Here is a 27055-nt window from a genome sequence, read left to right on the forward strand (position 1 = left end):
ACTGTTTGAGCATCCCTACAGTGCTGCTAAGCTGTAATGACGTAAACCCGTTCCAACAGTGCTGTATAGAATTAACAACAATCTTTCCTGTGACTAATCTGGACACAGACAGTGAATTATTATTACTTTTATCTCCAAGACCTTGAGGATACAACATGCCTGCAATCTACTAATGCGCAACAGTGTAATGTTCACTACAATATTATATAGAGTGAAAATGTATTATAACATATGGGGGGGGGGGCCCTCAAAATATTGATGAACATATGTTGAGTCTAATGGAGATAACAATCATAAAATACACAAATAAAATAAAAACCTAAATATCTATAAATAATACATTTCTTTTAAGTTATTTATTTCTCACTGGTACTGCACCTTCTTCTCAATTGTCTTTAATAACTGTGTAACTTTACAAATAGACATCGAGTTATCGATTTCTGTCTCCTATACTGAGGGCACTGTTACTTACTTTTATAATTAGATATCAACAAATCAATCAATAGTCTTACAATATTCAGCCCAATATTGTTCTGCCCGCTTCATAGAAGATGTTGGGCATTGAAAAGGTATGTGTATTGGGCACACATCCAAGTGATTAGGACAAAAGTGCACAGTTATAGCAGTGAGGCTGTAAAGGCAGTGGCTTAACGCTGCCCCACCACCTAGTAAAAATGGTGATAGGTAATAAAGAACTGAAAAATCAATTATATTAGTCACCTTTAAATCATGAAGGATGGGGTGTGAACAGGAGGACCAATGACAAGCCTCAGTCAAGGTACTGACTGCAGGTGGGGCCATAAGAATACAAGAACCCCTGGGGCTATAAGAGTACCCTTGGGCTATAACTAGAGGAAAATGCCTGATGCTGCTATATTTTGCTAGGTCTAAAGAAATTCTTGTCTGGCGCACTCTTTACATTGAAATATTTTTTTTTAAGAAAAGGTGTGAATATTATTTAAATGAAAATAAATGAAAGGATAGATCAAAGGCGATAACACAATCTTTACAGTTAGATATACGTCACATGTTCTGTTGTCCCTTGGGGTAATCGCTGTCTCAAAAGTCTCTTAATGTTCAGACGTCAAACATGAAAAAAAGGGAAATAATACAATCTATGTGTAATATTGCTTAAAACACTGGAAACAAACAGCCTGTGAGTGTCCAGAAAAAGAGGCCTAAAGTGCCAGGACCCAATTTGATAGTAGATAGGGATAGTGTCTCGCCACCACTCCGCAGATAATTTTGGACGTACCAAAACTCACATCAAGATAGGTAAGGACAGGTATATAAAGGTATCTTTTAATACTATATCCACTGTGTCATAAGGCAAGGAAGGAGTTTTAATCAATAAACGTACCCCACTCACTTTTGGAGGGGGATTGTTCCCACGTATAAAGGTATCTTTCAAATCAGGATAGCATCCACGATAATCCAATAAAGTTTTTATTAAAAGTTCATAAAAAACAGCAATGAAAAGTTTTTCTATGTGGTGTCCACTTTCTGATTTGTACAAAAAACATGCAGGTCAGATGTAATAGACAAAAATTGGCATAATCCGGTTTTATGTCAATACTAGCATGCTGAACATTGGCCCTCATTCCGAGTTGATCGGTCGCAAGGCGATTTTAGCAGAGTTACACACGCTAAGCCGCCGCCTACTGGGAGTGAATCTTAGCTTCTTAAAATTGCGACCGATGTATTCGCAATATTGCGATTACTAACTACTTAGCAGTTTCAGAGTAGCTCCAGACTTACTCTGCCTGTGCGATCATTTCAGTGCTTGTCGTTCCTGGTTGACGTCACAAACACACCCAGCGTTCGCCCAGGCACTCCCACCGTTTCCCCGGCCACTCCTGCGTTTTTTCCGGAAACGGTAGCGTTTTCAGCCACACGCCCCTGAAACGCCGTGTTTCCGCCCAGTAACACCCATTTCCTGTCAATCACATTACGATCGCCGGAGCGAAGAAAAAGCCGCGAGTAAAAATACTTTCATCATAGTAAAGTTACTTGGCGCAGTCGCAGTGCGAACATTGCGCATGCGTACTAAGCGGATTTTCACTGCGATGCGATGAAAAATACCGAGCGAACAACTCGGAATGAGGGCCATACTTCAAAAATGGTGTTCCATAGAAAAAATTAAAAAAACAAAATTGATGAAAGAATCACTACCTGGTTTCACCAACGACGTTTCGACCTCCCTGGTCTTTTTCAAGACACCATTTTTGAAGTATGTTCAGCATGCTAGTATTGACATAAAACCGGATTATGCCAATTTTTGTCTATTACATCTGACCTGCATGTTTTTTGTACAAATCAGAAAGTGGACACCACATAGAAAAACTTTTCATTGCTGTTTTTTATGAACTTTTAATAAAAACTTTATTGGATTATCGTGGATGCTATCCTGATTTGAAAGATACCTTTATACGTGGGAACAATCCCCCTCCAAAAGTGAGTGGGGTACGTTTATTGATTAAAACTCCTTCCTTGCCTTATGACACAGTGGATATAGTATTAAAAGATACCTTTATATACCCTGTCCTTACCTATCTTGATGTGAGTTTTGGTACGTCCAAAATTATCTGCGGAGTGGTGGCGAGACACTATCCCTATCTACTATCAAATTGGGTCCTGGCACTTTAGGCCTCTTTTTCTGGACACTCACAGGCTGTTTGTTTCCAGTGTTTTAAGCAATATTACACATAGATTGTATTATTTCCCTTTTTTTCATGTTTGACGTCTGAACATTAAGAGACTTTTGAGACAGCGATTACCCCAAGGGACAACAGAACATGTGACGTATATCTAACTGTAAAGATTGTGTTATCGCCTTTGATCTATCCTTTCATTTATTTTCATTTGAGTATTCCTTTGATCTGTTATTTGGACGGATCTGTTGAGGATTTAGATTGGGCTGATAACTTTGCGCCAGGAATTCACACTATTGTTTTTCCTATTATCATTGTGAATATTATTTGTTTAAAAAAATTAACTTTTATTGTTGATAAATTAAAATATCATGACACCTGAGAATATGTTAGGAACGAAAATATTCTGAGTCATAATTATACCTTAAGTATAATATTAAAAATAATATTTGTTTATATTTATAGGCTATATGCCTTATATGCAGCAGGAATATTACTGCAGTCCTACTGGACTGTATATACGGCGCCCTCTATTGACCAATTAATGTTGTATCACAGTTTAATATTGGCTATTCAATAGCAGTGGACTAACCCCCACATACATACTGTAGGAAACTAAATAGAAATTTCAGTCAGGATAATTGAGACCTTGAAATAATGGGAATTATGGATGAACCAATCAATTATCAGGAGAGACAAGTTAGGAGTAGCAGATATTAAGAGTGTGAATCTGCTTTCAGCGTTAGACTGGATTATGATCCAGAATTTACTACACCGGGTATAATCCAGTCTAACGCTGAAAGGATATTACTGAAACCCTTTTGGTGCACCGCCAACAAATTTTGTAAATAAACAATAGAGTGAGTAGAATTTACTAAATGTTGGTCTTGATGAATACATCTCTGTAAAAAAAATTCTTGCATAATTTATAATTTCTTTCAGTGCGGAAACACGCCTTTCTGTTCTTCTAAAAAAATTCTTCCATGATTAATGCAGACATTGATATTATTTCTCTCTCTGGATTTATGATTCAAAAAGTTGGAAGCATAACCTATACCTACAGTATGTGATATACCCCAATTCTGTGCAGTATGATATGTAGTTCTGGATGTCCCTCTAATCCACCATAGATGTATTTCCAGTTTCTGAATTAGTGAAACTTTTTTTTCAGTATACGTTTCTATTCCATAAGAAAACCCTTGAAAAATATATACTTTTTTTTTTATAAATTACAATTATTTTACAATTATACACTGTACTGGCCCTCAAGCAAAGAGACCTGTCTTTTTGGCACTAGACTAATACAATTTAGTTTATACAGATTGTGTTCACTAACCCTAGGAGAACTATGAGTATCCTTAATCACATTCATATCTAGTGTCAAACATATTCTAGACACGTTAGGCCTTTCAGCTCTCCCCATGACATGAATTAGGTTACCAAAAACGTGACACATGCTTCAAATCAGTGCTTAAGCTTTTCAGAGCAGTGGGAGCAAATAAGATCGCAACACACAAGAAGTTAGGTCATTCAGTTCTGCAGGAAAGCAAGCCATGTTAAGAGGTCTTAATCATAGGCCTAACCACAAGCAAGAGTTAAAAAATAATAATAATAATTCAGCACATGTGAAATAAGAATATAAGGAACACATGGGGCATATAGTAAGGAGTTCATGCATAAAATCAAAGACTGGGAGCGATGTGAAAATTTGATAAACAGGGACCAACTGTGGCAGTGGAAACAATAAATTTATGTAAGTCACCCCTTCTTTATTTTATATTCTTACATAATTTAGGGAATAAACACATATGCTTGGCAACCACTAAAATTTCCCTATATGTATTTCCACTTGTCAGAGGGGATGGGTTCTATTTAGCAGGCAAACAAATCACAGCAATGCAAGAACATGCCAGCAGATATTAAAAATAAGATGAAAAAAAAAATAGAAAATTGCTAAGGAAAGCCAAACTTTAATGAAAAAATGCTCTTCACCTTAATTCTTCCGGGAGGGAGCTGGATGGCCAAAATTGTATTGCAGCTTTTTACTATATAAAATTATAAATTAATGTATCAAAAGAAGGAGATTAACCCCACCATGTGCCACAAATGTTTGGATTAGGCTCTTACCATTAATTAAAAAGTTTTCATGGGCCCAAGTTAAAATATATAGAGAAAAATAATAATAAATAGTAACCACATGGAAATAAAAATGAAATTATCTAAATAAAGTATTACAAAATGGAAAATCAGAACCCCACAGAACCTAAAGATCCAGATGAAAGGTACCGAAGTCGTTGAAGAATTATAAGTGAACAGCATCCTCATTATTTTGTTCCATTCATCATTTGTTTGGATAGCTGCAAAATTGGCCACATGCAAAGGTCGAGCATGTTGCAAACACCAGCAGACAAGGGCAAGCAAACCCTGTAACAACAGTGATGTCATTATCGGGAGGCAGGAGACAACGTACTGTATGCATCATAATTAGTTCCATGGTGGATCTTACATGTGTGAGGTACTGTAAAAGTTGAATCATATACAAAGGAGGTCATTTTTTGGTGTTGCAGTTCTTACTATTAAAACTCAAGCAAATAAGAACTGTAGTTAAAAAAAAACAAGGAAAAAAAACTGCAAGCCAAACACTTGGTGGTTTAGTCTGAATACAGATTTTATCTTACCAAATGTGTATTTATCGACCATCGGTTTGTTTCTGTCAAACACATTCTTTAATATAATAATTATTTATATAATTAGTATTGTAGTTCAAAACTCTGCTGTCACTGCGAATATTATCATTATTATTTAATTTATTTAATTTCATAAAATGTGGGCAAGCAAGTCTAAAAAAACATTTCCTTACCAAAAGTGATCTTGAGTTTTGCTATTTTAATTTGACATGATTATTTATTAAATTATATCTTTCCACTTTGGTATGGGAAATGTAATGATGTACTATAACATAATATTGACACTGACAAATTTTATTTATCACATGGACTTATTATTTGACTATGAACCAATAGTCTACATTGGATGATGTTTCTAGAAAACAACCAAAACCAAGACAAAAGTAAGATACCTTTACAAATTAATTAATACATCATATATGTTTATAATAATAAAATAGTTTTTATTGCATATCTACTCAAATACACATTTACCAATATGCTATATATCAAGATGGAATAAGAATGTCCTTGGAATCTGGTAGACTTCATGTGTTACTTTTCAATTGAATGTACTGGTTTGGAAAATAATAACACCAAGATATGGCCATGAAACCAAATGTTTCATTATATAACATCAGTATTAAAATGTGTAACTGTGGTAACAGGCAGAAAATTGTGGAGACAGGAGACCTTGAGAATAACTGGATTTATTTCTCCAACTGTGATTAACCATTTTACTGCCAGAGAGAATACATAAGCCAAGAAGAAATTAATACTCATCCCAACAACAACAAAAAATATCACTATCTTTATCGAAACTGTATTTTCTATAGCAATGGCATAAATAGAAACTGTATTTTCTATAGCAATGGCAAAAACATATGGGAACCACACGTACAAAATAAATCCAAAGAATTACAATGTGACTAGAATTTTGTTTGAAGTATAATTAGTAAATGGAATAAACTTTAATTTGCATTTTGTCACAGATTAAGATTATAATAATAATTAAAGGAAACTAGAGTATAAAACCTGTAGAGGCTGATTAAAAAATGATAATCAAAAATAAACTGACGTATAATTCCGGATCCCTGATAAAGTTAGGCTAACATTATCTTCACATTCGACAGCTTGTGGTTTAGATATATTTACTGTCCTCAAAGTTTCCTGCTGGAAAATTAAAACGTAAAAATGGTTCTTATGAAAGAAAGTTATTTTAATGGCTACAATGAGAATGCACTGTTCGGTGCAACCCTGCACAGTGGATTTTTCTTAATAAATTCAGTTCATGAATACTATAATTTACAGGTCATGCAGCCTAAAAACAGGTGATTGTACTCTAACAGGGGTGTTTAAAATACACTTAAATCTTAATTTTGTACAGCAGTAGATACAGTGATAACTTTTAAATATACCTGAAATTTATTTTTGGAAGAAAACTATTCTTTTTACAGAGATTTTAATCATACAACTCATAAATAGTTATCGCAAAAAGAACAACTGAAAGGTATAACAAGATAATACCCAACATACTTATATGTTAAATACTAACTGCATCTTACTTAAAACAAATAAAATGCATTATTTCATAAAGCTCTCCTTCTTCAGTATCTGGATACATCTAATTTTCTAACATAGAGATGTCACTGTTGCTTTTGCTGTCCATGAAAAGCTATGGGCCCAATTTATTAATTAAGATGCTCTAATATAATTTATTGCAGTAATAGATCTTATTTTGGCCAGTTTACTGGGACAGCTGAGTGATACTGAGCTCTGTGGTAATACTGTCTGGCAGCAGTCCTCTTACCAATTTGCCTCGCCAGCCAGTTGTGGAAGACTCTACACATGTGCAGTGGACTGGAAGCCTGGACTTAGGCTTCCAGTTTAACTTAACCAAATTATAATAAATATATAGAAAAAATATATAGAAAATGTCTAAAAATAGAGCTTTTTTTAAATAAAATATATGTAGCATATGAAGAAATGCTTTTTTAAACATTACTTTGTTTTTTTTCCCCCATAAGGGCATTTTACTATAGCTATTGTTTAACATCCAAATTTTTGGCTAAACTGGATAGAGTACAGTGCTCCAGACCACATGTTGCACCCCTATAAGGTTTATTATTATTATTATTATTATTATTATTATTATTATTATTATTATTATTATAATAACAATGATAATGATAATAATACTACTACTACTACTACTACTACTACTACTACTACTAATAATAATAATAATAATAATAATAGTAGTAAATAATAGTTTTGACAGAGATAGGTCTTCTCTCTATCATAGGTTACTGTTGCACTATTAATGCTGCATGCTCTTACAAATACTACAGTTTCCTTATTTTAGTGTTTAATAAATCATATTTGTTCAAGATATACTCTAGATATGGTACACTAGGCTGTGTTGTGGCAACTTCTAGAAGATGCCACAATACAACCTTGTCTGGTGAAGTACATATCCCATAGCTGCATAAGCACAAATGCTTATGGTAAATAAACAACTCTCATGGACTAATACATAGCGTTTCTGTGTGGTATACTATATTTGAATTTGCTTTGCCTATACAGATTGACACTATATACTGTAATTAGTAATTTATGTACCCAGTTATATGCCGCTATTAGCAGTGCAGAGTAAACCACCAAAGCTGTAGAGCTAGATATTATTCTCTGTGTTTAGTGTAGGACTGCCCGATAATGCCAGCACAGTTGTCATCATCTTCTGAATGGGAAACATTGCCTCTGAACAATGCCTCTTTAAAGCAAGAAGTGGGGAGGTTTAGGAGGGAAGTCGGATAAAAACCTTTCATCATTTTAGGAGCTGTGAGGTTCCGAGAGGAAATCATGGATAGCATGGCGTGAAGCCTATCTTCTTCTTCCTCCTCATCATCAATAGAGACAGAACGACTGGCAGCTAAGTGGTGGTAGTTAATAGTGACTGCTTTGAGGAAATAATGGTGAGGGAAAAAGAAGTGCAAAAAAAAATGTAAATGTTCATTAGATTATTAAAGAAAATACATTTATAATATATCTTCACCCAAAGCATCTAACCATTCAATCCAACAGTTACTTAGTGGTCGAATTAGTGTATCTATTATATATATATATATATATTTATATATATATATTGGTGATAATTGACATCAGACAAATGCTTAGCATAATAATAATAATAATACTAATACTAATAATATAATAATAATAATAATAATAATAATAATAATAATATTATAATAGTAATACTGCCTAACATAGTTCTTCCATTTTGAAGATCTACCAAGAAATATGCCAAGAATTATTTACATCAGCATCATAACCATGAATGCAAATTGGTTTCATTTAACACAGGCTATCATGCAAGATTCTATTACTTTTCATCCCAAGTTTAGGAACTTTAGCAATGTTTACCAATCCCTTATCTAAACTCTTGAATTTTACACAGGAACTTCAAGTATCCATTGTATGTTTTCAAAGTTACTGAAATTTATTTAACCATAGTTTCTATTAAAGTAATCCTCAGGTTTTTTTTCTTTACAATAGTAAGTTAAATATATACAGTATGTACAATGTTAAGAGCTATGTAGAATGCTGGGTGGTAAGTACAATGCTTAGAGGTACGTAGAATGGTAGGAAGAAAGTAATATGTTGGCTGGTATGTAAATGTTGAAAGTTATGTATTATGCTGAAAGGTGTTTAGAATGTTGAGAGGTATTTAGAATATTGAGAGGTATGTTAGAACGTATCAGAATGTTGGACAGTATGTAAAATTCTGAGAGATATGTTGAATCCTGGAAGGTATGAAGAATGCTGAGAGGTATGTAGAGCGCTTGATGGTATGTAGAGCGCTGGATGGCATGTAGAATGCTGAAAGGTATGCTGAATGCTTTGAGTTAATGATTGAAGTAATGGAGAGTGCTGAGAGGTAAGTAGACTACATAAAGGTATGTAGAATGTTGTGATGTACAGCAAATCCTGAGAGGTACTGTATATAAACTTTTGGGAGTTATGTAGAATGTGGTTAGGTATGTACAGTAGTATGTTAAAAGCTATGTATAAAATACTGCAAAAAGTTAGAATGTTGAGAAGTAAGGAAAATATTGTTTGGGATGTAGAATGTTGGGTGGTCTGTAGAACACTCAAAAGTTACGTGGAATGTTGGAAGGTATGTAGAATGTTGAGATATATGTACTGTTTTATCCCATACTGTCTTATTGTTTTGCCCTCTGTACAGTGCTGCGGATCATGTTGGGAGGTATGTAGGGTATGGAGAGATATGTAAAACACTGGGAGGTATGTAGATTGCTGGATGGTTTGTTGAGTGTTGAGAAGTATATGGAATATTTAGATGTATGTAGATTGTTGGGAGGTGTATAGAATATTGATTAGTACGTCGAATATTAGGAGGTATGTAGATTGCTGGGCTATACAGGTTGAGTATTCCTTATCCAAAATGCTTGGGACTAGAAGCATTTTGGATATCGTATTTTTCAGTATTTTGGAATAATTGCATACCATAATGAGATATCATGGCGATGGGACCCAAGTCTAAGCAAAGAATGTATTTATGTTTCATGTCCACCTTATACACATAGCCTGATGGTAATTTTAGCTAATATTTTTAATAACTGTGCATTAAACAAAGTTTGGGTACATACACACAATTACTTTATGTTTCATATACACCTTATACACACAGCCTGAAAGTCATTTAATACAATATTTTTAATAACTTTGTGTATTAAACAAAGTTTGTGTACATTGAGCCATCAGAAAACAAAGGTTTCACTATCTCACTCAAAAAATTCTGTATTTCGGAATATTCCATATTTTGGAATATTTGGATATTGGATACTCAACCTGTATCTAGACTAGATGAGAGGTATGTAAAATGGTGAGGCATGTACAATGATGAGTAGCATGTAAGAGTTATGTAAAATGCTGAGAGGTATGTAGAATTTTGGGAGGTAAGTAGAATGTGTTGGGAGAGGTGTAGAATGCTAGGAGGTGTGTAGAATGCTGTGAGATATGTTGAGAGATATGCATAATGTTCAGAAGTGTGTAAAATGAGAAAAGATATGTCGAATTTTGAGAGTTATGTTGAAGGGGGTGTGGGAGGGGTATGTAGAAAGTTGGATAAGATGTAGAGTGCTGAGAGGTATGTTCAGAGGTATATATAATTCGGGGGAGGCATGTACATATTTGGAGTATGAAGAACATTGTAAGATATGTGGAATGTATAAAGAATGACAAGAGGTACATAGAATGTTCAGAGTTACATAGAATATTCAGAGTTATGTGGAATGTTGGAAGGCAGGTAGAATGCTGGGAGGCGTGTAGAATGTTGTCAGGTATGTAGAATGCTTAGAGGTATACAATCCTGCTCTGGAGCAGAGAACTGTCATATTTTGCTAAGTTCTATCCCCGCCACTGTCAGCTTATGAATTTGTGAGATGGCAATGAGCCAAGGCAACAAGCTTCCAAGAGCAGAGTAAATGACTCCTAGAGAAAGTGATGTACTGTAGCCTAAGTATAATTTTTGCATTACTTCAAAAGATTACTGTGATTAACAATGTAAGTGGATGCAATATTGTGGTGGCTTGTATAAACATCTGCATACAATGCTCTTTAATAATATGTTCTAAGCAAACAAAATGTATTGCATCCAACAATAATGATACACACACACTCAGTATTGGTCTAAAACATTCTTGTTATTAGTAGTGAGTCATGTATTCAGCTGTGGTCCTTCAGCCAGGTCTGAGCTAGACATTGCTGGTACAAAGCAGAAATGAGCAAATCACCGCTGAAACATGCAAAATCAGTGAAAAAATACCAGCAATTATTTTCTAGAACAGTTTAGAAAAAAATACTCATCTCTAGTACAAAGGGATGTATCACTCAGATCCCCTGAATAAGCAAATAAGGAAAACATGGTTTTTCTTTTATCATTGAAAAGTCCTCACAGTGCTCCAAAATATATTCCTATTGTGTGTTTTTGTGCATCTGCAGTATAAATATATGCCATAATATATTTATTTTCACTTAGCAGTTGGCCCTATAACTCTATAAATACATTAAAAAGATATAACTAAAAATGTATATAAACAAAGATACAGTGGACAAAGTAATCGGAATACAATGGTATACCAGCTTTTTTCTCTTCTGAGTAGAATTCTATTTTCAAGACCTAGAATGCCAGTTGGTATGCGCCACATTCGGGCAGTGCCTTGCGGTGTCAGCAGTCACATGACCGGGGAGCTCATTACTATGTCAGCTGCTGCAGTACTCAGAGGGGACAGTAGGGTCTGAAGCATGGCTGGCAGCAACGCCGGACCTCTCGCCAGAAAGGCCCTATAGCAATTGCCAATATTGTTAACCTTATAGCTATACCAACGTCACTACTAGCGATCAATATTTCACAGATAGGAAACTGACATCACACAAACCTGTCAATTATGCGGCCAGAGAATACAAAACACACACACATCATTTTAGATAAACAACTTCAAAATGCTGCTATGAGTTTACTATCCATGTACCTGAATTAGGTATGTGTGCTACCAATAAGAGTATAACCATGTCTTGGCATCGTTATGAGGCTTTTCAATTATCCCTGCTTATTCTTTACTAAGAAAGATACCCTAAATGTAGTGGTGAGAGCTGCAATAATAACATTACTGAACGCTTGTCTACAGTGGCTCATGAAGTGTTCAGTGACTGCTATGCTAGTAGCACATAATTACATATAGTACCAATAAGATTGTGATATTTTTCTGTTTATACAGATGTTAGAGAATTATTCATTTTTAAAGGTAAAATCAATTCAAATAAATCTGTGCTTACGCCTATAATTCATATGTATTTTCTTTATTATTATCTTGACTCCTAAATGGAGGAGACTGAACACAAATGTCAGATTTTAGGCTAATTTAAGGCTATTTACTAACTAGTGTTTTGTAACATAGCCTGAAGAATCATATATTATAGAACATTAATGCGGTGGAATGGGTCCGGTATGGAATCCTGACAGCCGGAATCATGGCGACGAGAGCAGCGAGTCCCCTCGCGGGCTCGCTGCGCTCGCCATGCTTCTGGCCCGGTGGCGAGCTTTGCCACCACACTATTATGGCTTTGCTCGCCACACTATTATATTCCTCCCCTGGTGGTGGCGTGGACCACCACTTGAGTGGAAAGTCCGGACTTTGGACAGGATTTGCGACCGGTAGCATTTTGCAGGCTGTCAGGATTCCAGCGTTGGTCTCCTGACCGCCGGGATCCCGACAGCCAGTAAATTAACTGCATCCCGGTGGTATGGATTGTACTTATTGTCTTGTGTGCAGAATACCAGTAACACAATGCTGCAGGGTGACTTACTGTTATCATGCTTGTGTCCAGCATAGAGGATTCTGAAGACATAATCTGTGGATATTTCTTCCACAAAACTTTCATCAAAGTCTACTGACTTATTAGAGCTGTTCCTTTTTCTCAGTATGGGAAATACCTTTCCCTGAAAATGAAAATGGAAGTTAAAATTAGCCAGTCAAACGAATTACAAATGTTCCATGAAGTTTACACCATATACAGTACTACAGAAGCAATACAATAGATCTGCATTGTATTCCAATGCTACATCCTTGCCTTTGTTTAAAGCCCTGTCTATAGCTTGTGTAGTCCAAATACTCTTGATAGTAGAGCAACCACCCTTTTCTTTTTTCTATTTTTCATTGACTAAAGTACTGTGAGCACTATATAAACCAGCAGGACATGCCTAACCCCACACAGTAGCGGCTACCATCTTGCTGCCGATTAATCATGGCAAAACAGCCCATCACTCCACTGAGGACTAATAAATTATCAGTAGGTTTCTCAATAGTTCCTGGCAAATTTACATGTTGGCACAGTACACAGGGACGGATTTAGGAGTCAAGCTACCCCTAGGCACAGCATTTTTGGCCACCAATCCCTCACATTATGTCACTGTGGCTCCACTCCCTTTATTTTGGGTCCGGCCGCGATGCCTCCGTGTAGCCAAGGTAGACCTAAACCACTTCCCCATCCCCCACTTTTCACATTTGCCAGCTGTGACCCAAGAAACCAACCTACAAGTTACAAAATGGAAAAAAAATAAGTAAAAATGTCATAAAGCATTAGCCATCTGACCCCCAGGGCTCTGATGCAGGCAGGGCTCACTGTGGCACCGCCAGCAAGTGCCTCACATGCCTAGTGGGAAGTCCACCACTGCCACCCCACATGTACTGTAGATGACAGGCTCATTTTAATTACACTTTAAAGGCTATTGTAAGAGCCTGAATTATGACTAATAAATAGACTGCAATAAAGAAAATAATTCCTTATGTATACCTTTCCTCGTTGGGACCACAGGGGAGGCTCTAATTGCCCCCGAGGTAAAAGACCATTTTCGAGGCAGGAGAGGAAAGCAAGAAGGTGGCCTCCTAGAGGAAAGTGTAGTGGAGGCCTCTGAATACCATCTTGGCTGACCAGAACAAGGACTCCTCTACTCTCTGCTGCATGGAGAGGAAAGCAGGGAACAGCCACAACAGATTAGATTGAAGCAGACATGATTGTATAGCAAATATGTATACATGTAAAGTTTTTATGAGTAAACATTTTAATTCTCAAAAAAATATTTTGTAATACATTGCTAGGGACAGTGATTAAGTAACTGGTGCTAGTACAGCTTGCTCCTACCATATTTGCTAAACTAAGATAAAGCTTAGAACATTGGTGGTCATTCCGAGTTGTTCGCTCGTTGCCGATTTTCGCTATGCTGTGATTTGTTGGAAGATTCACCAATGGCTACAATTTGTTCAACAGGTAGGGATTTTAATAGTGCTGGGAACATAAAGTGATACTTTTTCTGGATGCCAACCATTATGTCAGCACTGCAAATTAAACACAATGCAACTTTTTGAGATGTTCCAAACTTTTTGCAAATGTATAATACCCTTATTCGCATAGAGGCAGTAGTGATCATTGGGGGTCATTCCGAGTTGTTCGCTCGTTGCCGATTTTCGCTATGCTGCGATTTGTTGCAAATTGCGCATGCGCAAGGGACGCAGGGCGCATGCGCTTAGTTATTTAACTAAAAATTTAGCAGATTTGATGTGGATCCTGTGGAGCTTTTCAGTCGCACTGCTGATCGGTGAATGATTGACAGGAAAGGGGCGTTTCTGGGTGATAACTGAGCGTTTTCTGGGAGTGTGCAAAAAAACGCAGGCGTGTCAGGGAAAAACGCGGGAGTGTCTGGCGAAACGGGGGAGTGGCTGGCCGAACACAGGGCGTGTTTGTGACGTCAAACCAGGAACTAAACGGACTGAGCTGATCGCAATCTGTGAGTAGGTCTGGAGCTACTCAGAAACTGCAAAGAATTATTTATTATCAGTTCTGCTAATCTTTCGTTCGCTATTCTGCTAAGCTAAAATACACTCCCAGAGGGCGGCGGCCTAGCGTGTGCAATGCTGCTAAAAGCAGCTAGTGAGCAAACAACTCGGAATGAGGGACCTTGTACAGACTGCTTTTCTGTGGCACTGACTGACAAGTAATACATTGGGATATGCTTATACTTACGCTGCTGGTGGCAATGAATACAGACTATCTGGCTTATTGGCACAATCAGGGCATAGTCCCAGAACACACTATAGAAACAGAGAAGATAACAGTGACATCACAGGACATTAAGGGCACACCATCATTAATCTGTCATCTTTTATGCAGCGGGAATCAAATATTGTAGGCAGACGGTGACCTTAGATAACATTTACCTGAACTATTTCTATTACTTTATGATTTGTAATAAATGGGCAGACAAGAGACGTACAGTACACAGACAGAGGTAACACATAAATAAAAGATTTAACAGCACAGAACATCCAACTGTTGTGTACGATTTCCCTGGCAAAGCTACAGGCCCTAAGGTAGGGGTGGGCAACATGCGGCCCGCGGGCCGGATGCGGCCCGTGAACCGATCCTGCCTGGCCCGCTGTCCCCCACCAGTGCGCAATGACAAGCGGCCCGACTGGCTGAGCCGCTTCTCATTGCGCTACAGCAGCTCCGAGAGACGCGGCGCCGCTGAGGAAATCCCGGTCACGTCACAGGGGCTGCTGACCGGGATTTCCTTTCCGACGTCTCAGGCGCTGGGCGGTGCGGGGGGCGGATCCACATCAAGAAGAGTGTGGATCTGTACAGTGGCCAGCGGATCTCTCATGCGGGCAGCGGGAGCTGAGCTCTCCAGCGGGCAGCCGATCATCTGGGCAGCGGATCATCTGGGCAGCGGGAGCTGATCTGTCCTTAAAAAAACAACAACTCAAAGGTTGGTAAATTCATAGCTGGCGCTGCCTGTTGAGGGGGGCTGGGGTCCCGAGTAGGGGGAGTAAACAGCAACCTGTGTCCAGGGAGGGAGGGAGTCTGTTGTTTAAAAGCTGCTATATGGGTCCAGAAGAGGGGGGTGGGCGGCATAGAGACTGCCATATAAGTTCAGGGGAGGGGGGGGGGATAGAGAATGCCCGATCCCACCCACTCTGCCGCCAGAGCCCAGACACCACCTCCTCAGGTTACACTGAGCGTCCCAACAACAGGCGCGCAGTTTACAGTGCAGCCTGACCAGTGACCACCCCCTACCCCTGATGGAGTGTGAGCCGCGGGCAATACTGCCCGATCCCCCTGCTGCCGCCGGAGTTAATGGTGAGCCGCGGGCTGTAATGCCCGACCTCCCTTCCCATCTCCATGTCGCTGCTGCAATTTAAAGCCGTCCTCCTGATCTTGAGCATGTGACCCACAGGCTGTAACGCCCGATCCCCCCGCAGGAGTTTACTGTGAGCCGTTATGCCCGAGCCCACTCCCCCTCTCACTGCCAGCGCAGCATCTTAAAATCCAACCCACCCCAAAAGCTTATAGTGACCTGTGGGCTGTAATGCCCCACATCCGCCCCCACTCCTCCCTGCCACAACTTAAAGTCCACCCCCACCAAAGCTGACAGAGAGCCATGTCTGTAACGCCCAATTACCCCCCTCCTCTCAAAGTTGTGTGTAAAAGGGGGCTCTGTCTGCCGTAATATGTAAAAGGAGGGACTCTGCCTGCCGTAATGTGTAAAAGGGGGCGCTGTCTGCCGTAATGTGTAAAAGGGGGCTCTGTCTGCCGTAATGTGTAAAAGGGACCTCTACCTACTGTGCAGAGTAATTTGAATAATAGAGGCTGTTGTGCAGCCTAATATGAATCTGTATTGTTTTGTGGCCACGCCCCTTCCCCATAAAGCCACACCCCTATATTTTTGGCACATGCCTATGGCGGCCCTCGAATACTCATTGGAAAGTGTTAAGTGGCCCTTCAGCTGAAATAATTGCCCACCCCTGCCCTAAGGCCTAGATGCAAAATCTGAGCCAGAGAACTATTATGTTCTACAGCTCCATGTTCAGCTCAGCGTCAATCAATGTCAAAGCTTCTACTTTTACACCTAATATAATAGTATATTATGCAGCCATTGGTATTTTTCACACCATTATGTGATTTGAATGAAAATTGTGAATTGTCACTAGTCTATTTCCTGGAGTGTCTCACATATATAGCTGACATTAGCTTGCATATTATCCCAATGAGAATATGTTGTATATTGCCACTTGAGTCATGGAGAAATGTAAAGTGTGTTATCATCAACATCAAGCAATATACAGTATAACATATGGTCCAATTATATGGTATATAATCCATAAGAGTTGCTAATCTATGTATAAATTACGTTAAATAATATCTATACAGACAGTAAATTATGATGTCATCATTTCAATGTTCATCAGGGAATCTGGATCAGTTTACAGTAGAGGATACATGATCAATACTTAACCTTTTCCCGGAATTCCTGAAATATTTAAAAAAAATTGTGAAATCTCCCGTATTCTGTGGGAATAGTCAAGTCGCTTGCATCCCAGCCACCGCTGCTGTATAGTGGTCAAGGCATGATGAGGCAATTCACTCTGAATTGCATCATTATGACCCCTCCATTACAACATATTTTCTTGAATCCCCCTGGGCCCTGCCCACCTTCCCCACAGGTTGGATCTGTAATGTAGGTAGCAGGTAGTCTCTTCTATGCATGCAATGTGCCAGTTAGGATTCTTGAATGCTGGAAGAGAAGGTGGCGCCATCTGTTTCCAGTGGGGAGCAATCATAGACTTAGCGATTGATAATATATGAGAAACAAAATAATAATTTCATGTTTCAACAGGTTTTGGGTGAGCAACTGAGGACAAAGGGGCTAATACAGTAAGGATAGCAGAATCTGCTGTCCTTTGGATCGCATGCTGGGGGCTGCCCATCGCTGGGCAAGGACGCCCAACATGCTGACTGGCGCCTCCTCCCCTTGGTGAAGCAGAATTTCTGCTTCATCGTAAAAATTCTTGATGCCTCCTGCCGGCACAGCTTAGCTGCGCCCGCAGGAGACCCAGCGCCATCTTACCCATCGCAGTGGCTGTGTGTGACATCATGCAGCCGCCGTGATCATGCCCACAACACGCACCCATTCACTCCACACCAGCCACCGTTCATGCTGCCCCGCCCTGCAAAGCTCTGTCTCCTCCCTGGAAACGGAGCGTTGCTGCCCCGCGATTGCCTCTGCCTGATTGACAGGCAGAGGCAATCGCTTTTTCTGCAGTCCCCCGCAGAAAGTGCGGGTGCATGTGCAGGATGGGTGCATGCGCAGGACGGGTGCATGCGCAGGACGGGTGCTGCGCATGCATCCGCGGGGCCATCGTAAATATTCCGGTTGGATCGCGATTTGCGATCCAACCTGAATTAGCACCAAAATCCAAGCTTCCATCATTCAGTTGAGGAATTTGGATTTTTTTGTCTCAAAATAGAGAAAGGAAGATGCACCAATGGCTACAATTTGTTCAACAGGTAGGGATTTTAATAGTGCTGGAAACATAAAGTGATACTTTTTCTGGATGCCAACCATTATGTCAGCACTGCAAATTAAACACAATGCAACTTTTTTGAGATGTTCCAAACTTTTTGCAAATGTATAATACCCTTATTCGCATAGAGGCAGTAGTGATCATTGGGGGTCATTCCGAGTTGTTCGCTCGTTGCCGATTTTCGCTATGCTGCGATTTGTTGCAAATTGCGCATGCACAAGGCACGCAGGGCGCATGCGCTTAGTTATTTAACTAAAAACTTAGCAGTTTTGCTGTGGATCCTGCGGCGCTTTTCAGTCGCTCTGCTGATCGGTGAATGATTGACAGGAAATGGGCATTTCTGGGTGATAACTGAGCGTTTTCCGGGAGTGTGCTAAAAAAACTCAGGCGTGTCAGGGAAAAACGCGGGAGTGTCTGGAGAAACGGGGGAGTGGCTGGCCGAACGCAGGGCGTGTTTGTGACGTCAAATCAGGAACTAAACGGACTGAGCTGATCGCAATCTGTGAGTAGGTCTGGAGCTACTCAGAAACTGCAAAGAATTATTTAGTAGCAATTCTGCTAATCTTTCGTTCGCTATACTGCTATGCTAAGATACACTCCCAGAGGGTGGCGGCCTAGCGTGTGCAATGCTGCTAAAAGCAGCTAGTGAGCAAACAACTCGGAATGAAGTCCATTGTGTTTAGATGCAAAATCTGTACTAAGCACAACAACCAATCAGACATTATTTTTTAATCTATCTAAAGCAGTGGTTCCCAAACGTTTTTGAATCACGGCACACTAGAGTATCAGGATTTGTTTTCATGGCACCCCTAGGCAAAAAAGTTCTTACTGAGAAATTTAGAAAGAAATATTAAATTAAGTAAATTGTGTTTATATGTCATCCTTAGGGTCAGCTGTGTGGTGAGGGACAGAATTCCCTTCTGTTTACCAATATACTTTATTATTGGCATTCACCTGCACTGGTTTTGCCTGTTACATTGACCATAAATAATTTTAATTGGTCCTGGACCACCAATCCAAGGCACCCTTGCCAGTGCCATGAGGCACCCCAGTTTGAGAACAGTTTGAGAACCACTGATCTAGAGGAAATTAGACAATGAACAAAGTGTCTAGTTGGTTGCTGTGATTCAAGTTTGCACCTAATGTCATGTTTATAAATTACCTCTACTGAATTTTAATGAATTGCTGAGGGATTTAGGGGGAGATGTACTAAGCCCTGGAAAGAGATAAAGTCAATCAGCCAATCAGCTCCTAACTGCCATGTTACAGGATGTGTTTGAAAAATGTATTTATTTATTTATTAGCAGTTTCTTATATAGCGCAGCATATTCCGTTGCACTTTACAATCAGAACAACAGTTATAGAACAAAACAGGGCAAAAACAGACAGACATAGAGGTAGGAAGGTCCTGCTCGCAAGCTTACAATCTATAGGGAAATAGGCATTGATACACAAGGATAGATGCTACCTATTGCATAATGGTCCACGAGATTGCTAGGTTCTTATTGGGTTGTATGATATGATCGCCCAGCAATGTTGGAAGACAAAATATGTGAGGTTATGTGGACTGTACAGAGAGGATGTAATTGGATAAGGAAACATTGAAGGTTATTTGGGTGGGTCTGGAATTTGATAGGCTTGTCGGAAGAGGTGAGATTTCAGGGAACATTAAAAGGTTTACAGACTAGAGGTGAGTCTTATTGTGCGAGGGAGGGCACTCCACAGTGGATGAGGCATGAATAAAGTCCTGTAATTTTGAGTGGGAACAAGTAATACGTGTGGATGAGAGACGCAGATCTTGTGCAGAGCGGAGAGGTCTGGTAGGGGGATATTTTGAGATGAGTGAGGAGATGTATGTTGGTGCAGTTTGGTTAATAGCCTTGTATGTAAGTAAAAGTATTTTATATTTAACACGGTAGAATACCGGTAACCAATGGAGGGACTGACAGAGTGGATCAGCAGACGAAGAACGTCTAGTGAGGAAGATTAGCCTCGCAGCTGCATTTAAAATGGATTGTAGTGGTGAGAGCCTATGTTTGGGAAGACCAGTAAGGAGACTATTACAATAATCAATGCGGGAGATGAGTGCATGGATTAGATTTTTTTCAGTGTCTTGTGTAAGATATGGTCGTATTTTGGATATGTTTTTTAGGTGCATGTGAAATGACAGGAGCTTCTTGGATGGTACGTTATTGCCATCCACGTTATGTCTCTCCAAGGCTTACTATATAGACTTCATACGTAGATACATAGCAAAGCGGAATGAGTTGGGATTTTTCATAAAAACTTCATAATATACACCCTGAATACAAAAACATAAATGATTACTGCAGCACTGGAAGTAACAATGAATCAGTGATTTACCAGATATTCAGGACATTACTGTTTCTTATTTACTTTATGAGTTTTTGGAAGTTGACTAACAGGAGTATCCAATTAGCCGTGATAACCCATTTTCGCGGCAATAAAATGTGAAAATGTGTCTTTTTTCACGACCCACAATATCGCAGCTATACAATTACTCGCATGCAATAATTCTCTATAGGGTTTATCACAAATTTCTCTTCACCTACTCTGAGAAGGTGAAAAGTTGGGGAAAATCCCTATTTTTGTGTAAAAATGTTGGGACTTGGTTCAGAACCCCTTGGACATCTCCCTTAATGACTAATTTTAGGCACTTTGACATTTTTTTTAAATATATTTATTGAGAGAAAAGTACATTACAAAGAGATTATACAGCACAGGTACACTTTGATATTTTAATTACTTGTTTTAGCCAATAATAAGATGTCAGTTTCAGGGTGAAAAAGTGCAAGGTGATGGAAATTGGGGTACAAGGTATAGGGCAGGTATAAGGGGAGCTTTATGAGTGTGACAAGTGTTTTTAGGCTTGCAGGTGGGAGTAATTGGTTGTTTTTGCAAGATTTTAAAAGTGCCTTTAATTGACCCAAAAATATACTTATACCATTTTCATGTACCCCAAATTTAATGAAAGCATTTATTGGACACTAAAAAGCTAGCTTTTTATAATTTTTCAAGTGTTTTTTTTTTAAATACATATTGCAGCCATTTAACACATTTTAAGTCACCAAAATCTTTTTATTATGCCCTCTAATATACTTCTATATTGCTATCCTATGTCGCTTTGGCATTTTTGGGGGTACAGGCTGATTTCCCCATTTTTAGCTGCACTTTTTGCTGGTTAACACATTGCAGGTCTCCTGTTTTCGCAATTTTGTAATAGGATAGGTCAAAAAACGGGAGCGCGCATACCCCTGATAAGCAGTTTTTTCAGGCGGTAGGTGCGATAACTTAATCCGCGAGTATGTATTGCGTTATCGTGGCTAATTGAATACCCCCTAATAACACAAGATAAGATAAACAACAATATTATCTTCCATCTACAAAGCTTTCCACAGTATATAAATGATCCAATATGCCTCACTTAAACATTGTGAGGCATATACATTTTTGAAGATCTTTGTAGCTTTTGACTGTAATCCGTGTTTTATGCTAATTTCAGTCACAACGTTGTCTAGATTTGGAAAACAACCAAAAGAATATCAGTTTGGCAACATTATAACACTAATGCTTTCACAGACAATCCGGGGGTTGAGCAACAGGATTATTGTTAAATTTAGCAACAACGCATTTGACCAAATAAGATAAGTATCTGACATTTCCGCCTCTGAGATCGACGGCAGCCTGATGATGCTACTTATTGCCCTATATCTGTTGCATATTGTCACGTTAATGTGACACACACTTCAACAATAAAATGTCAAGTCAATAACTATTTTTTAATCTCTGTTTTTCATAACGTGTCGGTAATATCTCTTCCTCTATGCACTTAGCCTGTTTTAAAACCACTCTATGAGGAATTTATTCACTGATTATGTGTTTTACATTTCATGCTGTATTATTTATTTTCATATTAGATTACAAATAGCTTCAGTCACCTGTAGATAATTGTAGTAAGGGGGGGGGGGGGGGGGGGGAGGGACTAGGCTAGTATACTGTATGTGTTTATATGTGATAGTACGTATGCTGATCCCTGGACTACTAAGAATCAAGCTCTTCTATATGTTGATGTGAACATGACTATATTATCCTGTTACAGTGTATGTTATGGGTTGCCTTTAGTGTCAGCAATTTATTCCTAAGGGGTGACTATCCCGAAACGCGTAGAAACAGTGTTTTTAATTATTTTTGGCCTTGATTGTTAGGTAGCATGAGCAGTGGAGAGTCCCATTGCAAACTGTTTTCTGTTCTATTAAGGCTAACGGTGCACATACACTAGTGCAATTTTGCCAGATTTAATCCGATTTTGACGCATCGGGCCGAGAAATCGGATGAAAAGTGGCAAATTTCAGGTCAATCTGATCCAATGCGTGGTCAAGTGCTCATCGGATCAGAGCCTGTGGATCGCAGAGGCTGCAGTATAGATTTGTCGGATCTGGTGACCTCCGCCAGCCTTGGCTGGGATCTCATACGATACATCACGTGCAAAAGGACTGCATACGATGTATCGTATGCGATCCTGCCACCCGGGAAGCTGCCGGGCAGTTAAAAGGCAACATATGCGACCGCTCCCTTTGGAGAAGTCACCCTAGTGTATGGCCACCTTAAGACCTTGGATATACAGATATTACCAAAGAGAACCTTTTCTGGACATATCAATGAGGCGCAAATGCACATTGGTATTAATATCTATTAAAAAAGGTTACACCTTTACACGTAATAAAAAATGCAGCTCCCAATAGATTCTCTGCATGTGTCAATCCAGGTAAACAAAACAACATACAAGAGAACGCAATGAATAATTAGAAGGTACAAATTTAATTGTTCATATAAAAAATAAAGGATAATGTTTCACAATATTAAAAAGAACTCGTTGCACAAAAAAGAACTCAAATTGAGTAACTGGTGCAGTCCCGCTGTTGTTCCTAAGCATATACTGGATAGTATTTGATGTAGTTCCAGCTGTTCAGTTTGTAATGCAAATACAACAGATGGGGTAAGTATTATGGCTGGTCAGTTTATATTGCAAGCACAGCAAGTTGGATAAATGCAGGTTATTTGGATCAAGCGCTCTCTATACAGGAGAGCTGCACTATGCTACTGTTATGAACCACAAGCAGTGGTTCATTCCTGTTCATGTATTTTATGTTCTAGTTCTCTTGCAGGCCAGGATTTCCTTGCTCTGGGTTAGAAAGACTCTTGTTGGCCGCCGGTGGTGAGTCTGTGTAATTGCAGCCTGTTTCCATGTGTTTAGCCTCACCTGTCTGTTAATTACACCTGTCAGTTTGGAGTCGTGCAACAGGGCAGCTGCTCGACATAATTAATCAGGGTCCCTGCTGTGATTGGAAGAAATCCTTGTTATATTCTGTCTCAGTGCATTACACAGACGCCGGTGATAGTTTCTGTCTAGTTTCTGTCTAGCCTTGAAGCATTCCTGTCCAGGAGTCCAGAGTCTGATCCAGTGTCTGATCCAGCTTCTTGCCTTGAAGCGTTCCTGTCCTGAAGTCCAGTGGCTTTGTCTGTTCCTGATCCTGATTCCGTATCCTGTTCCTTGGTGTCCACTGCTCAGTCGTTGGAACTCTGCCTGTCCTCCGGTCCTGAGAGCCTGTGTCAGCTACATTGGGGGTTCCTGTCAGTTTGCCAGTATTTGTACCGGTTTCGTGAGTAGCGGCTTTGCCGCGTCCGTCGGCCAAGGCCGCTGTATTCTTTAGTTATACTAGTTACTGGTGTTTTGCAGAGGGTTCTGCATATGCTGTCACCGCCGGTACACAACAGTATTGTTGGACAGCATTTCCTTTGTTGTTGTTTATCCTGGCGGCTGTGCCGCACATACGTTCAGTTTTAGGTCTCTTTGTAGCCCCTAGCTCTCAGTTTGGTTTAGTTAGAGGTCCCCTTGTTATCATCCCGTCTCGGTTTACGCCTTGTCTCACGTTAAGACCTGGGGGCATCGGAGTTGGGCAGACCTAATCCGCCCTTCAAACGCGGCTGCTGTAGGCCCAAGAAACCACAGTCTCGCAGGCGTAAACTGACCACACGGGTGAAACAATGGAGGTAGGCTGCTAGGGGCTATTACTACACCTTGCCTTTATTTCAGCGTCACGTTCTGGTGCTTTGGACTCATTACGCAACACCTCATTCGTTCTGAGCACCAAGAACGTAACAGCTACCACCTCCCACATTAGACGTATGCTCACCGCACGTTGGATATGAATCCTCCCCGTAAGAAAGGGTGACCGCCGGATCTTTAAACTGTGTATGTCCAGCGGGGTACTAAACTCTCTCTTCAGAGTGTCCTCGATCAGGAGCGGGAGTTTGTGGCTCAAGTGGGGAGGGCACAGCTCTGCAGGCAGAAGGTGAGCGATGTATGTCCACTTGTCAGTGATAATTCTCGCTGTGCAGGAGCAATATGCAGCTTTCGGAGCGTAGTGTATTGTAATCACCAGGAGATCCATGACGCATTTCTCCGCTATCCCAGTGTTGAAGTCGAAAATATTATACCCACATGCATCACGTGCAAACACCACACAGAGTGGCCTCCGTGCGTGTGCTTGTTCAGCCGTGCATGCGCATGCCCGCAGGTTGTGTATATTGGCTCACGAAGTCCTGCGTATTAACGTGTGGTATGAGTAAATACGGTAGCATACGCATTCGCATGGAAAAGCCACAAAGACATATCTGATATTTAATCCACATAGTGCATCATTTACACATAGCCTACACGCACCACACCAGCAAGTTACATTTACTTTGGAAGTATAACAACAGAGGGATTCAACTTTACAGGATATGAGGGGACAGAATTAGGTTAGGATGTGGTGTTGGTATCCAGCTGTACAGTATTTCAAGGGCAATATTCCGATGGCAGTTTGCAGAAAGTAGCACGCTCCTGCGCATAGATATGCGCAGGAATATATTATTAATATCACACTGTATTTACTGTACTCTTGATATTCGGCGGGAACCCAGTGGAGGACACCTGCAAGTGCACCTGGACCAGGCATCGCCCACCTATTCAAACCGACCTATGACCCCTCATGTACTGTAAATAACCAGCCCTTTGACCTATGAAAGAAGAGATTACAGTTTCCTTTGTTTCATGCTTTGGACTATTGTATAAAAACCAAGCCTTCTGGACGGCCTCAGGCTATTCTCTGAAGGTCATCTTTCCAGATTAACTGAGGACCGGATCCGGGTGGCGCAGATCGAACAAACGTATGTATCCATTGGTTGTAGCTTCTTCTCGGTAATAGTGTTGTATATTCTGTGTTTACCCCTTTTAAGTAAATATTTGTTGCTGTGTTGGACCACAACATAACATATAACTACTGGTGTCGCATTCCTTTCCTGTTAGGGGTTAAAGTGTATACGGTCGCACGTGTAGCTACTTTGTGCTTACAGCGTGACGGCGTGCTTACGCAACGTGTATGCCTTTCATAGAGGTTTAACACACACGCTTAGAGGTCACAGCGGCCTGAACATTTCTGTATTAAGGTAGTGCTTTTTCTTCCTGTAAGTTAAACAAACTTAACACCAGCCAGGCGGTTTCATCAGAAGGTTGGATTCCGTGTCCAAAAAGCCCAATATTTAAATGGGAATCCTCCAGTAGGAGCAGATTAATTAGTGCAATACAGGTGTAACCAACTGGTATTCAGGTTTGTTTGAAAAGGTTTTACTATAACCAGTAGTTTCTCACTGGGTTTAGTACATAAAAATAACAACAATTAGAATATGGATAATACATAGGCATCTCAATACAGAAAGGAATCAATATATCACAGTATAAAAACAATAAATGGCCATCAGTTTGAAGCATTGTTGGATAGTCAACAAGTGGACAAATATGTCAGGTACTCAATATACTTACTGTGTTTCCTGTAGCCTAGTGGGCTAAGTCTGTATATCACTAAACAGAGAGACACAGTTTACCGGGTTTAAATCCTGGAGATTTCTTCAAGTCGTTAATTTTTATTTTATTTTAATTAACATTTTCATTATTTCTTATATGTAATTTATATTATTATTTATTGAGTATATCAGACACTTTTGGAATCATGAAGATTTATTGTTAGATTATAAGAAAGTTGATAATAAAAAACAGCAGACAGCTATGTTCACATTATGTACTAGTAACTTCTAGTGTTCAGAAAAGAAAACCCAAGATTGAAGCAGTAACTAGTAATGATGGATTAAAGACACAGTAACGACTTAAAGACACAGTGACACATTTTAAAGATACGTTCAATTTGTAACAAAAATGACTAATATAGCGCTCTTTGAACAAGGGTCATATAATGAAATATAACAAGAGATACATTAATTCCACTAGTTAGAAAAAGCAAAGAAGGAATCTTTTATAAGGAGTTTATATATATATATATATATATATATATATATATATTATAATCTACTGTACTCTCTCCAAAATCAGCCAGAAGAGGTTTAAGTAGTATTTTTCAATAATCTTAACAGATTCAGGGACCAACAGAGTAATTAGTCGGATAGTTCATATACATAATTACAATAGATGTTTATATATAAATTTATATTTGCATTTACATTTACACGTCACCTATGATGAAAATGTTACAAAGCTAAAATATATATCACATCACAGCTCGGGATGGTGGTATTTATGATAATAAAAATATCAATAATAATAATAATGATAATAATAGTAATAATAACAACCAGGGAAGGTCAGTGACTGGATATGTTTAAACCAGCCATGATACCATCCAAGGAAAAACAAAAAAAATTACGAAGGCCAGGAAAT

At 39.3% G+C, this 27055-nt stretch overlaps 1 protein-coding gene across 3 annotated transcripts in view; it reads right to left on the reverse strand.

Moving 5' to 3' along the window:
• Window positions 1-27055, reverse strand: part of SGSM2 (small G protein signaling modulator 2) — a 765216-nt gene that overhangs the window by 109051 nt on the left and 629110 nt on the right. The window contains exons 9-12 of one of the 3 annotated variants that reach the window (XM_063956035.1): window positions 14924-14991; window positions 13697-13860; window positions 12710-12842; window positions 8139-8273 (exon numbers count right to left, since the gene is read on the reverse strand). In XM_063956035.1, coding sequence (XP_063812105.1) covers window positions 8139-8273; window positions 12710-12842; window positions 13697-13860; window positions 14924-14991 — 500 coding nt within the window. Of the gene's footprint in view, window positions 1-8138; window positions 8277-12709; window positions 12843-13696; window positions 13861-14923; window positions 14992-27055 lie in introns of all 3 variants that reach the window. The other 2 variants (XM_063956034.1, XM_063956036.1) reach the window with 2 other exon arrangements.

The sequence above is a fragment of the Pseudophryne corroboree genome, chromosome 2 (assembly GCF_028390025.1).
Source record: "Pseudophryne corroboree isolate aPseCor3 chromosome 2, aPseCor3.hap2, whole genome shotgun sequence".
Taxonomy (NCBI): Eukaryota; Metazoa; Chordata; class Amphibia; order Anura; family Myobatrachidae; genus Pseudophryne; species Pseudophryne corroboree.